Genomic DNA, 15,919 nt, shown 5'->3' with positions numbered 1-15,919 from the left:
CTCTAAAACGTGCCGTTCATGCCAAATGGGTTACATGAGCTTCTTGCTGAAATTATGCCTGGGCAGTCTTCATTTTTCATTATGACTACGAAATGGGGACTCTCAGTTGCATTTTCTAACAGGCTACTGCGGGCACATCACAGGGTGAGCCACTCCTGCTTAACACCCTCCAGCATTCCCGGCCCCAGGGGGTTCTCTGCAGAGCCCAGGCTGCTCCCCTACTGGCCTGGAGCCTCCCCTCTTAGCTGTGTGTGGCCCTCTCTGCCTGCTGGCCCCTCTCTCAGCCTCAAGGCCAGGGTCAGGGCACCTGGCACAGGCCCTCGTGTGCAGCAAGCCTGGAGCATGGTTAAAGTGTGACCAGAAAGTTCAGGGTGAGGAAGAATGCTAGCTTTATGTGTGGTGGTCCAAGAGTAATTCGCAGGTCTGAGAGAGGAGACCCAGAGAAGTGAGGAGATTTACCCAAGGCAGGAGAAAGCCAGGGGCTATGTTTCCCAGGGGCTTCTGCGCTCTGCCTGCTGGAGGATACCGGTACAGGGTCAGCACAGGCGACGAACTTGGTCTGCACGGCTGCGCAGACACCACAGACATCTGCCTGCAGCTGGCTCAACAACCTCAGGCCGGGAGCCCGAGGGCGTGGGCGTGGCCCGGGAGGGGCGTGGCGCGTGGCGTGGCAACGGGCGGTCCCCACCTCCCCCACCTGCGGGCAGAGGACCTTAGTTCCCCACCAGGGATCGAACCGGGTCCTGGCAGTGAAAAGAGACCGCCAGGGAATTCCCTGACACTGTTTTTATTTAATAAATCATCTTTATTTTTTCCCATTATAAAATAACACATATTCAATGTAAAATATTTGAGAAATACAAAAGTTTGAAAAGACGAAACAGATAAACTGTACTATTTTAGAGGTTGCTGCCCTTCCAATCTCTCCTTTCTACACAAATCCTTAAAACTATTGGGATCACGTCAAGCACTATTTTATGATTTGCTTTGCAAGCTGAAGACTATAAACAGCTTTCCATATTCTTAAGTGAGTAAAGATCACTTTCAATGGCTGCTGAGCATCTGTGAATAGATTTCTTTAATTACCACAACTCCTAAGGTTCCAAGTTGGGGCTGCCTGCATTTTCTAATTTTTGTAGAAGAAGGACATGTGTGTCCTTCTGAGACCCTAGCAGCCTTGTCCCTCTTCCACTAACTACTCAGTAGAGTATTTCCTCGGAGTTTCCACATTCCCTTCCCAGGCAGGTGATGGGATCAGCTTGCCAATCACTAACACATAAAATGTGTTCCCAGTGCCTGAGATAAACTGGACCCCAGGCAAAGACCTAGAGGAGAAGCTGCCCTCTTCAAACATTGCCCTGGGGTGGAGCGGCTTCAGCTCTCTGGGACTGGGGTGCCCCGTGCACACGTCTGGGCACCACCACTCCCCGCTCCCCAGAGGAGAGACTGCAAAGCCCCTGCCTCCGTCCCTCCAGGGCGCCAGGCAGAGGAGTGGGCAGATCCCAGCTGGGCTGAGGGATAAGGAGGGAGGGGAGCAGAGGGCTCCCCGGCAGAGGGCGCAGCCTGGGCAAAGGCCAAAACCGGGCATGCCTGGGACAAGCTTGAAGACCAGCTTGGGTGTAGGTGAAGCATATTTCACTACGCCTGCACTTCACACCTCCCTTCTGCCTGCTCAAACGAGCAAGACCTGTGGTTCCACTTGGTCTTGGCCTCCTCCCCAGACCAAGCACAGCACCTGGGCACCTGGTATACAACCGGTCAAACTGCTCACAGAGGGACGAGGAATCTAGGGCAGAGGGGAGAGAAAGAAAAGGACCGGTTCTTCCGGGGGCACCAAACACCAGGTGGCCAGGATGCGGCCGGCAGTGAAGCCATCTGCAGCCCAGGGAGGGGGTGGGGGGGCAGGTGAACAGCACAGTAAAGTAACCAGAAAGCCTGGTGGCGGTGGAGGACGCTGCTCTGTGATGAGCAGGCTTCTCTGTGGTTCAGGCGGCAATTATGCGCCTTCCTCTCTCCTCCATTTTCCTTCATATCCAAACGCCCACATCCATCCCCTCATCACTCATTATTCAGTGTCCATTACATGCTGCCACCGAAACGCACCAACAGACACGGGCCCCCTGAGTGTCCTTGGGGCCAGAAGCAAGAGGTGAGGGTGCCTGGGGGAGGCAGAGTTCACTGGATCAGCTGCCTTACAGCCCTCTTAGGACCACCTCTGACAATAAGGAGTTTCCTCTGAGCCCCAACAGACAGCGCGGTGGCCAGCTGGAGGGTGTGCGGCCAGCCCCAGAGTGCGGGTTTCAGGGTGCAGACGCCCCAGAGCACCTCTAGGCACTGTCCCAGGCACCCGGCAGCAGGTGGCCCTGACCCCTTAGTGGGAGGTCTCATTCTCACTCCCTGTGGTGGGGACGGGGATGAGTCCAAGCCTGGAACCCAACCTGAGCCCAGCCCTGACGTCTCCGAAGGAGTGCTCCTCTCTCTTCAGATGTCCCTCCCCAGACTTCAGAATGGGAGCCCAAGGAGGAGACCCGGCTGAAACGCTACTGAAAATCCGAGGAAGAGGGAATGTCTGAGATGGGGAGGCAGGCAAGGCCGTGACAGACCTGCTTCAGAGCAGAAGTGTCCCGCCTCAGGACCTTCGTGTGCCCTCGGATATCAAGGCAGCGAGAGCTGGAGGCCTCGAGTCCAATGGGGAAACTGAGTCAGGAGTCAGGGCAGGCAGTGTCCCGCTTGCTGCTCCCAACAGCAAGTGGCCGGAAAAGATGATGTGCAAATAAAGGACAAAATGTGAGTGATTCTCATTTGTGTTTCCAGAAACTTAAAACTTGTCCAAATGAGCCTGTAACGTCTCCGAATGAGGGAGAGAGGAGGACAGACTGGAGCCTCTTCAGTGCTCTGAGCTGTCGGGACACATGTCACTGTCCTATTTCACACCAAACAGGTTTAGAATCATGGTCAAAAATCAAATGTCTCTAAGTTAACCAAAACTTGCTAACCAACGCAGGATTTCTAAAACCAGAGAGCCAGGAAATACAGATACTAATAGCATTTCCGTTACGCTGAACACGTTCTTTAAATTGATTCTCTTTCCCCACAGCTGGGGCCAGTCACATCGCTCAGGGGGATCTCACTGGGCTAAAGGTTGATGGTTTGGGGGAGCCCCAGGGACCACCATCTCTGTCTCTGTTCCATCAGGGACACGCCAACATGAGCACTCTGTCCTCCCATTTTAAACCCATGTGGACAGTACATGCAGTACACAGAGATTAACTGCAAAAACACAGCCCTATAAGTTTCAAGTTCAAAATCTGCCTCACTCCTGCGGCTCCTAGGTCCATGAATGTCTCAGGGCACAAGTTCACAGAAGGGACATTTTACCTTCTGCTACTGCCCGGGACAGGAGCTGAAGCCACCAGTCCCAGGCACACTCCACCTGTGGCCACGGCTCTCAGCTGCCAGGAGAGCTGTGGCAGAAGCAGACTGACCTGAGTGGGGCTCCTCACTCAAGGTCTTCTCAATTCTTAGGTATGTACATCACAGGCTGAAATAGAAATCCTGCCTCCCCTCCCCCAGCCCCCTGCTTCTAATCCCATTTCCCACAGAAAATTCTTCAGATAGTTTTTAAATTATTTTTTCTTACTTCTGGTAGTTTAAAAAGAATTACTTATTTTTACTCATTTCTTCTGTTATGTCTATATTTCCGAATAATAGGTTTACCTTGTTATTTCTAGTGTTTTCAATTTTAACTGTTAGCCACTGACTTAAGGTCAAGCAGGTACAGGCTTAGCTCACATACACTCTTACCTTCCCAACAGAGTAGCATCAATTTCAAAACTAAAGTCAGTAGAATAATGTAATAATATAAGTTTTCTTCACTTGTGAACCAAATAGCATACTAAGGTTATTTCGATCCTCTAACAACTTTCTTTTTTCCTGGAGTTAATATTTGCATCGGTTTTAAAATTTTCTTAGCTTTCTGTATATCAACCACTGATTTTTTCAGCTACTACAGCAGATAACAAAGGCTAACAGTAAAAATTTTAAACACTCAAAACACTGTGTCAGAGCCACCCGGCTCCACTTTGTTTCCTGGAATCCCTGCCTACCTTCCAGCTCCAGGCTGAATGGGCTGCTCTCTGGGCTGGGGCTTGGCTGTGATCCTCGGGTCTACTTTGCTACCCTCCTACACTGGGACCCTGTTTCCTGGACCCCAGGTCATCTTCTTTCTTGCTTAACCCTCTCCTTTTACAAGATCACATGTTTCTAAGAAAGGGTATAGCAACATTTGTGAGTCTATTCATATCTAAAATTTCTTTATTTTATCCTCATGTATCATTCATTTCTCTGGGTATAAAAATCCCAGATTAATAACATTTTTGAAGCTTCTGGTTAAAGATATCAGATTGAACAAACACACTCATTCTCTGAAACCCATTAAAACAACAGTAATGGGATTTTATTTTATTATTATTTTTTTGGTCCCCCTGCACGGCATGTAGAACTTCCCCAACCAGGGATCAAACCCATGTCCCCTGCAGTGGAAGCACTGAGTCTTAAGCACTGGACTGCCAGGGAAGTCCAGTAACAGGATTTTTAAAAAGGCACAGTCACAAGGACAAACAGAACAGTAAAGAGAATGACAAAGTTATAAAAACTGGAAAACAGGACTTCCCTGGCGGCGCAGTCATTAAGAATCCGCCTGCCAATGCAGGGGACATGGGTTCGAGCCCTGGTCCGAGAAGATCCCACATGCCGCGGAGCAACTAAGCCCGTGTACCACAACTACAGAGCCTGCACTCTAGAGCCCATGCTCCACAACAAGAGAAGCCACCGCAATGAGAAGCCCACACACCACAATGAAGAGTAGCCCCTGCTCCCCGCAACTAGAGGAAGCCTGCGTGCAGCAATGAAGAACCAACACAGCCATAAATAAATAAATTTATTTAAAAAATAAAAACTGGAAAACAGAAGGACAAGTGATAATGTAGAGAAGGTGACCACACGTCCTAAGATGCCTGGTTATACCCGCTGTCCCAGTATCCCATCCAGTTTAGCATTTGTCAGTCTCAAAATTGTCTTTATTTTTATTTTTTGCGGTACGCGGGCCTCTCACTGTTGTAGCCTCTCCCGTTGCGGAGCACAGGCTCCGGACGTGCAGGCTCAGCGGCCATGGCTCACGGGCCTAGCCGCTCCGCGGCATGTGGGATCTTCCCGGACCGGGGCACGAACCCGTGTCCCCTGCATGGTAGGCGGACTCTCAACCACTGCGCCACCAGGGAAGCCCTCAAAATTGTCTTATTTTAGAAGTAAATCACTCCAAATTTATTTGAGTCTAGAAAGCTAACTCCTAGGCCAGCAGCTGGGCAAAGTAAGGAATTTGCAAACTATATACATTGACCCTTAGACCCAGCAATCCGACATTTAAGAATTTACACTGATGATACATCTCCAAAACCCCCTCCAAAACAAAAAAGCCCCCCCCATAACCCCGCATATGCACAAGGTTACTTACTGTGACATTATTTTTAATAGCAAACTAATGAGAACCTAAAGGCCCACAAATAGGAGACTGGCTAAATAAAATATGGTACATTCCGAAGATGGAGAGCAATATAGCAGTAAGAAAGAAAAAAAAAAACTTTATGAATTAATACAGAGTGATTTTAAGGATATTCTACTGAATTAAAAAAGAAAAAAAATCAGGGCAAAAAGTACACACAGGGGCTTCCCTGGTGGCGCAGTGGTTGAGAATCCGCCTGCCAATGCAGGGGACATGGGTTTGTGCCCCGGTCTGGGAAGATCCCACATGCCGTGGAGTGTCTGGGCCCGTGAGCCATGGTCACTGAGCCTGTACTCCGCAACGGGAGAGGCCACAAGAGTGAGAGGCCCGCGTACCACAAAAAAAAAAAAAAAAAAGAAAATACAGCATGTAAACTTTGACTAAATCCTGGACTTAAAAGTTTAAAAAACCTGTAAATGACACTTTTGTGACTATTGAAAAAAATTTCAATATGGACTATATATAAGATAATAGTGTTACAGTAAGTTTCTTGCATGTGAAAATTGTACTGTGGTTACAGAGTGGATAGTTCTCGTTCTCAGAAGATGCTGAATATTTAGGGGTAAATGTCGTATCTGTAATACACTCTCAAAGGGTTCAGAAAAAAATGTACATAGAGAAAGCAAATGTAGCAACATGCTAATGGCTGATGAATGCAAGTAAGGGCTACAGGAGCGTTCTCTGCACTATTCACTGCACTACTCTCAAGCCTTTTCTGGAGATATGAAATTTCTCGTATTAAATCAGAGAGAAGGCAGGAACTTCCCTGGTAGTGCAGTGGTTCAGAGTCCACCTGCCAAGCAGGGGACACGGGTTCGATCCCTGGTCCAGGAAGATCCCACATGCCGCAAAGCAACTAAGCCCATGTGCCACAACTACTGAGCTTGCGCTCTAGACCCCGCGTGCCACACTGCTGAAGCCCGCACACCTAGAGCCCATGCTCCACAACAAAAGAAGCCACGACAATGAGAAGCCCGTGCACTGCAACAAAGAGTAGCTGCCGCTCACCACAACTAGAGAAAGCCCGTGTGCAGCAATGAAGACCCAATGCAGCCAAAAATAAATAAATTAATTAATTTTTTAAAAAATCAGGGAGAAGGCAGTCCACACACCCAGATCCCAACCCCTGCACGGTGTGCTCAGGAAACCTGCCCCTCCTTCACCCTAGCAGAACATGGGGGATTTACTAAAAAAGTAAAACAGGAGGTCTCTGGGATGGGGTATACCAGTTCAGCTGAAAGTCATGGTTATTTAAGGAGGAGACGGCAGACTCCCAGCCCCTCTTCCTCCACTAAGCGCCTCCTTTATTATGTTTAGGTAGTTTCCTTCTATTCCTAGCTTGTTGAGTGTTTCACCATTAAAGAATGTTTAATTTTGCCAAATTCTTTTCCTGCATCAAGAAGATCATGTGTTTTTTCCTACATTCTACTAGTGTGGTATATTACACAGATTTTGGTTTTTTGAACCACCCTTGCATTCCAAGAATAAATCCATTTGATCATGGTGTGTAAGCCTCTTAATGTACTGTTAAATTCTGTTTTCTGGTATTGTGTTCAGGATTTTTGCATCAATGTTCATGGCATATTAGTCTGCAGTTTTCTTTTGGGAGGTTATGTGTTTCTACGAATTTGTCCATGTCATTTATGTTTCTAATTTGTTGGCATATAATTCTCCACAGTACTCTTTTTTTTTCTTTAAAGATTTTTTTTTTGATGTGGACCATTTTTAAAAAAAATATTTACTGAATTTGTTACAATATTGCTTCTGTTTTGGTTTTTTGGCTGCGAGGCATGTGGGATCCCAGCTCCCTGACCAGGGATCGAACACGCACCCCCTGTATTGGAAGACTAAGTCTTAACCACTGGACCACCAGGGAAGTCCCCCACAGTACTCTCTTATAATCCTTTTTGTTTCTGTAAAATTGATAGTAATGCCCCAACTTTCATTTCTTCTTTTTGTTTTTTTTTTTTTTTGCTGCGTCAGGTCTTAGCTGCGGCATGTGGGATCTTCATTGAGTCATATGGGATCTTTCATTGCCGTGCGGGCTTCTCTCTAGTTGTGGCATGTGGGTTTTCTCTCTCTAGTTGTGGCGCGCGGGCTCCAGTGTGTGTGGGCTCTGCAGTTTGCGGCAGGTGGACTCTCTCATTGAGGCGCGCAAGCTCAGTAGTTGTGGCGCGTGGGCCTAGTTGCCCTGCAGCATGTGGGATCTTAGTTCCCCAACCAGGGATCGAACCCGTGTCCCCATTGGAAGGCAGATTCTTTACCACTGGACCACCAGGGAAGTCCCCTCAACTTTCATTTCTTATTTTAGTTATTTGAGTCTTTACTCCCTTTTTTCTTTCCCGGCGTCACTCACTTTATTTTTCTCCCCAGGGCCTCTGGGCCCTTCCACAGCAGTGGCATCATTAGCCATTCAGTGTTTTTACGAAGAAGTTGAGTCTTTTCTCTTCAGTCAATCTAGCTAAAGGTTTGTCAATTTTGTTGACCTTTGGTTTTGTTGATTTTCTCCACTGTTTTTCTATTCTGTTTACCTCTGTTCTGATCTTTATTATTTTCTTCCTTCTGCTAGCACTGAGTTTAGTTTGTTCTTCTTTTTCTACTTCCTTAAGGTGTAAAGTTAGATTGTTGATTTGAGACCCTTCCTCCCTCCCTCCAGCTGACACTCTCTCTCTCTTTCTTAATATAAGTATTTACAGCTACATATTTCCTTCTTAGTACTGTTTTCGCTGCAGCCCCTAAGTTTTGGTTTGTTGTTTTCTTTTCTTTTAAATAAATTTATTTGTTTATTTATTTATTGGCAGGCAGATTCTTAACCACTGCGCCACCAGGGAAGTCCATGGTTTGTTCTTTTCATCTTCATTTATCTCAAGATATTTTCTAATTTCCTGTGTGATTTCTTCTTGACTCATGACTGTTTAAGAGTATGTTGTTGAATTTCCATGTATTTGTGAATGTTCCAGTTTTCCTTCTACTGTTGATACCTATTAGAGTTTCATTCCACTGTGATTTATATGATTTCAATCTTTTAAATTTGTTCAGACTTATTTTGTGGCCTAACATATGGTCTAGCCTAGAGGATGTTCAATGTACATTTGAGTAAAAAGATGTGCATTCTGTTGGTTGTTGTTGGGTGATCCTGTAAGTCCCCAAGGCTCTGTTCACCTTTCTCTGTTCTTTTTGTTCCAAACACTCAGTAATTTCAAATGTTGTTTTCAAGCTCACCTAGTCTTTCTTCTGCTTGTTGGAGCCTGCTGCTGAACCCTTCTAGTGAAGTTTTCAATTCAGTTTAGTTTTTTGTCCATGTTTTCCTTCACCTCTTTGAGCATATTTAAGATGGTAGGTTTAAAGCCTTTGTTTAGTATATCTGAGGCCCACTGTTTCTTGAGGGATAGTATCTGCCACATAATTTTCTTCCTTCAAATGGGCTGTATTCTCCTGTTTCTTTGTGTGTCTGTTATTTTGTTGTTGTTGAAAATTAGGCATTTGAATAAATCCTCTCCCAATCTTTGCAGACTGGCTCTGTATTGGGGAAGACCTTCATTAATTAGCAGAGTTTGTTCTAAGCCTTGAGACCAGCTCAGGGTGAAGGCTTAAGGTCTTGTTAGGTCTTTTCTGCACTTGCATTGTGTCTGGTCCTGTGTGTGAACTTCTTTTGATTCTTAAGTATATATGCCTGCTTTAAAATGTCTTAATTTCCCAGAGCCAGTCACCTGCTTCTCAGGGTCTTGGACGTACTACTGTATTCCTCCACCCAGTCCCTTGCCCCCGGCATCTGCAGGTCTATACCCAGTTTTTGTGAGCATTGCTTGACACTTTCTGCAGTTTTTTGCAGGCTGAGATCCAAACTATGTAATTTTTCCCTATCTGAGCTCCAAGTCAGAAAAAACAGACATCAGTCCCTCAGGCAGCCCCCAGACAGGTCAGAATGTTGCAAATAAGGTCACTGTGCTCCCTCTGGTTGGAGGCAAGGAATTTGGAATTGGGTTGTTGCTTCTTTTAGACTGTGCTGTGCCACTGGGGGAGGAAGTGGGCCAAGGGTGAGTAAAAATGCCATGATATTTCCTACCACTTGAATGTGGCTTTTTCCTGATGGGGTATTCCCATGGTTGCTATAGACTTTGACCGTTTTGCAGAGCTTCCATGAAGTTATTTTAGCCATCCTCTAGTTGCTTTTTGAAGCCAAAAAAAAAAGAAGAATATATTGCTAAAGTTTTCTTTTATTCCCTGAATTAATAAAATAAGAGCTAACATATAGTGAGGGATTGCTGAGTGCTGTGTTCTGCTCTAAGCACCTTGTGTACATCAATCCTCTAGTAACTCTAAGGTAGGCACTATTATCCCCCGTCTCACAGGTGAGGACAATGAAGTTCAAAAAGCATCTTGCCCACAGGACTACAGCCGGAGGAGGCAGAGGCGGGGAACCAGCCCAGGCAGCTTGGTTCTGAGCCCCCACATTTAACCGCTGTTTTACACACAGCAGAGTTAGATACCTCAGCCACTCTGTGCTGGTCCTTTTGGTCTAGGATGCTCTATCCAGAGTCCAGGGAGCATCCCGTGGCTGTTTTCTTCCAGAGTCTAGAGAGCACTGGCTGTCTTTCATGTTTAAGAGGAAGGTGGGGCTTCCCTGGTGGCACAGTGGTTGAGAGTCTGCCTGCCGATGCAGGGGACATGGGTTCGTGCCCCAGTCCGGGAGGATCCCACATGCCGCGGAGCAGCTGGGCCCATGAGCCATGGCCGCTGAGCCTGCGCGTCCAGAGCCTGTGCTCCACAACGGGAGAGGCCACAACAGTGAGAGGCCCGTGTACCGCCAAAAAAAAAAAAAAAAAAAAAAAAAAAAAAAAGAGGAAGGTGATCCAGCTTGCCAGAGGCTCTGTGGGCACTTGTGGGCCAGGTGCTGGTAGGGTTCAGGTGAGTTCAAGGTGGGAACCCTCCAGCTTGTTGATACCGCTTCTACCTCGTCCATGATGTGCCAATTTCTCCAGAAAAGACTCCCGCAACCCCCTGCCTGAGGAAACAGACCATTTGGGGAGCAAGGCAGAAGATATGGTCAAGGGTCTCATCTGTCCCCATAGAGAATTTCTCTTAATTCCTCTGTTTCCCACCTCCATGGCTCCCCTCTGCTAGGTCTGGTGCCTCCTATTCTGCAGATTGTAAGTCCAAGTGCTATCTAACAGAAATATAATGCAAGCCACATTTCAAAAGAGATGAAATTAATTTTAATAATTGCATTTAACCCAATGTTTTTTTGTACTACCTCTTTGATATCCAGTGTATACTTTACAGTTGTGATGCATCTTAGTTGGAAACGGCCACATTTCAGGCACTCAGAAGCCACACATGGCTCGTGGCTACCATACTGGAGAGCCAAAGTCTGGAAAATAAGCTTCATGTCTGCCATGGAAGAGTCATCTAGCCCCGTGGAGAAAGTGAGGAAGTGAGGAAGCCCAGCCACCCGCAGCCAGATGCCCACCAGCCTGGGCATTTGGGGCCTGCTGGGCAAACTGGCTCATTTCCTGGTGTTCTCTCCCCCAAGCAGGCCTGCGGCTGCACTTTCTCTACCACATCAGTTTTCACTTTCCTTCCATTGGCTTTTCTTAAAAAACAAACAAGGCTGTCTAATATCTGAAACATTCCAAAGAGTACATGCAGCACTTATGTAAGATGTAAAGCCTAGTAATAAAGTACGTCGTGAACCCCCAGCCCCCGCTAAGTCGGTCATCTGCTACAGGGCTGCACCCCGACGTCTGCTTCTCCCAGGCTGACCCCTGTCTCCCCACCAGCGAGGAACCGGAAGCCCGGGTTTTGCATATCTGGGCTGTTCAGCCTTTCTTCCTCTTGGTTTACCACACGCGGATGTATCTGAAAATGAGATGGTGCTCAGTTACGCTTGTCTTTACTGTGCCATGTGTACTTCTGGGCAACTTGCCCTGTCACCTACATTCTGCTTTAAGAGTTTCCGTGTTGCTACAGGAACCTAACAGGCATCTGCTGTCGCTGGGCCAAATACTCCGCTGTGTGAACACACATTTGGGTTGTTTCCAAGCTGTACATTAGTATGAACAGCACTGCAAAAATTTCTCCAGAGCTTCCCCCAAATGGCAATCCTGGATCACAGAATATGAGGATGTTCAGCTTTGCAGGTTAATGCCTGTTTTCCAAAGTGGGTGTGTCAGTGCACCGCTCTCGCCAGCAGCCCGAAGACCTCCAACACCTGGGTTTGTCAGACGTCCTCAGTTTCGCCAATCTAAGTACCTGCAAAGTGGGAGCTCACTGTCGCCTCTGAATACTAATGAGATAGGACATCTCTTTATGTGTTTAGCGACCATTCTTGTTCGTTTTTCTTGTTTGTTGACATGCCTGACCGTCTTTTGTTCATCCGCAGGAGTCCTCTACACACGCTGGATTATAATCCTTTATAGGCTTCCCACTCTGTACTTGTCTGTTCACATTCTTTATTGGGGCTTTTGGATAAAGGGGAGACCTTAATTTTAATCTGGTAAAACTGGTCGTTTCTATTTAAGAGCTAACATTTTTTGTGACTTTAAAAAACCTTCCCTACCAAGGTCATAAAGGTATTCTCCTCTACGGTCTTCCAGGAGTTTTTCTTCAACTAACCTGAAACCGATCTTTCGTACACTGTTCATCAGGGATCTGACGGCACTCCTTTCGGACTCCATCCTTTGTCTAGTGACAGGTAATCCACTTCTGTCTCAAATCAAGTTTCCCTGGTCCATTTCTGGCAGCTCTTCGGTCTCACCAGCCAATCCCTGAGCCAACTGTGAAGGAAGCCTCAGCATTGGCAAGGCTGGTACGTGCTTCTTTCTCTTCTTCAAAGTGAACAAACGATATTAGGACTTTATCCTTCCACGGGTTTTAGAACTGACTTGTCATATTTCCCAGAACACTGAATCCACAGATTAATATAAGCAGAACAGGCAGCTTTACCACACTGAGTCTTCCTTGCTAAGAACACCCTGTCTCTACTTATTCAAGTCTTCTTTAATGTCTCTTAGTAAAGCTGTGAATTCTTCTCCAGTAAAACTTTTACATTCCCGTTTGTATCAGACATGGTTCACTCAGGAGAGCAGGGACCACATAGGTATTTCCAACACAAAGGGAATTTGTGCTTTCAAACAACTGACAAGGCCGGGGGGGGTGCACAAAGAAAATGGGCCACCTCTAACCGTCAATGCCCCCCCCCCCGTGCTGCAGCTGAGAGCGAGCAGGCCAGTCTGCCACCCACCGCTGAGCAGAAAATGCTGCCGGGACCACCGCCACTCTGCAGCCCTGCCACGCTCCCACTGTCCGAGCCCACACACCCACACTGTGGCCAGGGGAAGAAAGGGCCCCCTCCCTTCCACCTTCCAAATGTCACAGGAATGCATCTCAGGGGCTAAACAACACCAGAAGCCTCTGGCAGGGGGTCTGGGTAAGACAGCTCCAGCCCCTGAAAGGCAGGGACTGTCCTGAAGGCCCAGACTGCATCAGGCACACCATCTGCTTTCTACCTCCCCAAAATACTGCTGAAATTACTGATCTACTGTGTCATCTTTCCCCATTTTCTTGGTCCCTGTGGTTTTACATCTTTTGTACTCTTTTGTTCTCTTTTTTTTATAATTTTAGCAGGCTTTTAGCAGGACAATGAAATAATCTCTTGTGGTCACTCAAGAAGTCCTGCAGTCCAAATTCAAAAGCAGCCAGACCTAGCACGGCTAGGACTTCCCATGGATTTACTTAAACTTCACCACATCAGGAAGGTCACAGCTGAGCCCCTGCCTGCACCCCACACCCACAAAGATATTCAATGACTGGGTGGGCTCCCAGACACGGGCCTGCCCTGGAGGCTCCCAGCCTGGCCACCATCATCCCCAATGTCACCAGAAAGACAGACACCTCAACCAGAGACACGCACAAGATAGCCAAGCCAGAAGAGGCTCCAGGACGACTGGGAGGGGTCGCCTCTCAACAGTCACCTTCACAAGCAGATACTATCCAACACCTCGAGCCGACACCCAGGTCTTCAGCAGATGAATGTGTTATGTGTGTGTGTCACAGGCACACGCACACACCCTGGACCAAGCTGAGAGCCAGGGCTGCTGTGAACATGCTGCTCTTGGGGGCAACCCTCATTGAGGGGACGGGGGCAGAACCAAGCAAAGGAGCCACAACTCAGACTTCGTGTGGCATCCACCCGTCTCCGGGGCCCAAGTGGGCAGGATGGCAGGAGGGCCACGGCCGGTCACCAGGGCTGCCACCCAGGGGCTCGCTGTGGGCCGCAGTGCCCCCAAATGTGGCCTCCTGGGCCCCCTCATGCCCCCCATGGCCCTGGCCCTGCAACCGGCCGCACTGGGATCTGCCGGCAATGGGCATGTATTTTTTAAAGAGACACAGAAAGAGAGAGGGAGGAGCGGAGGGCGGCCACCACACGCATCCCCCAGCCTGACACTCACCTGGACAGTTGGCTTCATCACTCTCATCCTCACAGGTCACCAAGCCGTCACACTGCCAGGGGAGGGGGATGCACTGGATGGCGCCGCTGCGACAGGCAAACTGGCCTGGGTTGCACCGCAGCTCTGTGGGACCAAAGGCAAGAGGCCGTTGAGGATGCGGTGCCACCTGCAACTCTGAGCACATGGGGCAGGGGCGACACAGACACTGACCAGACAGAGGTGCCAGCACGCTAGGTGAATGCAGGGGGAGAGGCCGCCCCCACCCAGGGCCCCAGGCCACTGCCTGGATGAGGTGGGGGCACGGGGCTCCCGAGGCTTCACAAGGTGCACAGGATGGTGCAGGAAGGGAGGAACGGGGAACCCACCATGAACCGAGACCACAGGGACAGGTGGGAGGAAGGTATTTCGAACTTCAGGTCACATGTTGTATGGAGCAAAGGTGTTTTAGCCAGTAAGTGACATGACAAGACCTGTGCTTTAAGGAAGGTCCAATGGGCAGTGGTTTCTGGAAGCAACTGTAATAGGGGACCAGACAAAACACTGAGTAACTCAGTACAGAAGGGCCTGACTGAGACAGGGGTCAGTCAGCTCCTGCCACCCACCCGCCCTGGCTCTCAGGTGTGCTGTCAGCAGGCACGGCGGGGAGAGACCATCCTTGGGGTAAGAGCGAACAATAACTATAACTGAAGCTCATCAGGGCCATAAAAGCACCTGTTCTCAGGATCCACACTGGAAAAAACTTCTAATTCATGGGGCACTGGGTCAAGATGCAGAAGAGACTTGCCTGGTTAGTGGGGAAAAATTAACTCTAGGCTAAATGCTGCCCTAGTCCTGACTAACCAAGATTAAAATGAAGAGCTGAAATGACCAAACTGTTTCCACATCACATCCTAAAACAAAGCTCAAGAATATTTATAGGAATATGCAGAAATATGCAGAACTCAGAAAGTCAAAATTCATAGTCTGCCATCCAATAAAAAAATTACCAGACATGCAAACAGGAAATTATGACCAAAATGAGGAGGAAAAAAAAAAATCAATCCAGAAATGGCAGAAATGACAGAAAAGATAAAAACATTAAGGATTATTGTAACTGTATTGCAAATGTTGAAGAAGTTAGAGGAAAGATTAAACATGTTAAGTAGAGATATGGAAGACACAAAGAAAGAAACCTACTGTGAGAGATACAAACACACTGCACAGACAACAGAAACTCTAAACAGAAAGAAAAGAATGCTAGAAAAAAATGAATTGTGGCTCTGGGACCACTTCAAGCCACCTGCACACATGTACATGGAGAGGAAACAGAAAAAATATTTCAAGAAACAATGGCAGAAAAATTCCCCAATTTGATGAAAACTATAAACCCACAGATCCAAGTAGCTTGATGAACCGCAGACACAAGAAATAGAAAAATACTCCAGGGCACATCATAATCAAATTGCCTAAAACCAGCAATAAGGAGAAAAGTCTTAAAAGCAGATAAAAAAGACATGATGCACAGAAAAACAAAGTAAGATGACAGCAGATTTCTCACTAGAAACAACACAAGCTGGAAGATGGTGGAACAACACTTCTCAGTTCTGAGAGGAAAAAAGAAAAGACTTTCAACCTGGAGGCATTTAAAGCAAATGCACACATACTCCATTGTGGGGTTTATAACCTGAGTGGAAGTAAAACTGTGACTACAGCAGCACAAAAGCCGGGAAGGGAGAAACTGAAGCATACCGTTTAAAGGCTCTAACACTACAGGTAAAGTGGTCTGTCCCATGAATGCGATAAGTTAAAGTTGAATATCACTAAACTAACACAAAAGCTACAGCAAATAAGCCAACGAGGAAGACAAAAGGAACAAAACATACTCAACCCAAAGGAAGAATAAACAGAGGGAAAAGGAAACAACAGTTGG

General features: G+C 47.4%; 1 protein-coding gene across 1 annotated transcript in view; it reads right to left on the bottom strand.

The window, feature by feature from the left end:
* Nucleotides 1-15,781, bottom strand: part of DGCR2 (DiGeorge syndrome critical region gene 2) — a 39,171-nt gene extending 23,390 nt beyond the window's left edge. The window contains exons 1-2 of the mRNA XM_028480512.2: nucleotides 15,739-15,781; nucleotides 14,011-14,133 (exon numbers count right to left, since the gene is read on the bottom strand). Of these exons, the coding sequence (XP_028336313.1) occupies nucleotides 14,011-14,133; nucleotides 15,739-15,781 (166 nt within the window). The remainder of the gene's footprint in view (nucleotides 1-14,010; nucleotides 14,134-15,738) is intronic.
* Nucleotides 15,782-15,919: the final 138 nt, after the last annotated feature.

Source organism: Physeter macrocephalus, chromosome 19 (genome assembly GCF_002837175.3).
Source record: "Physeter macrocephalus isolate SW-GA chromosome 19, ASM283717v5, whole genome shotgun sequence".
NCBI lineage: Eukaryota > Metazoa > Chordata > Mammalia > Artiodactyla > Physeteridae > Physeter > Physeter macrocephalus.
The sequence above is the reverse complement of the archived record's forward strand: the minus strand, read 5'-3'. Positions and strand labels throughout refer to the sequence as shown.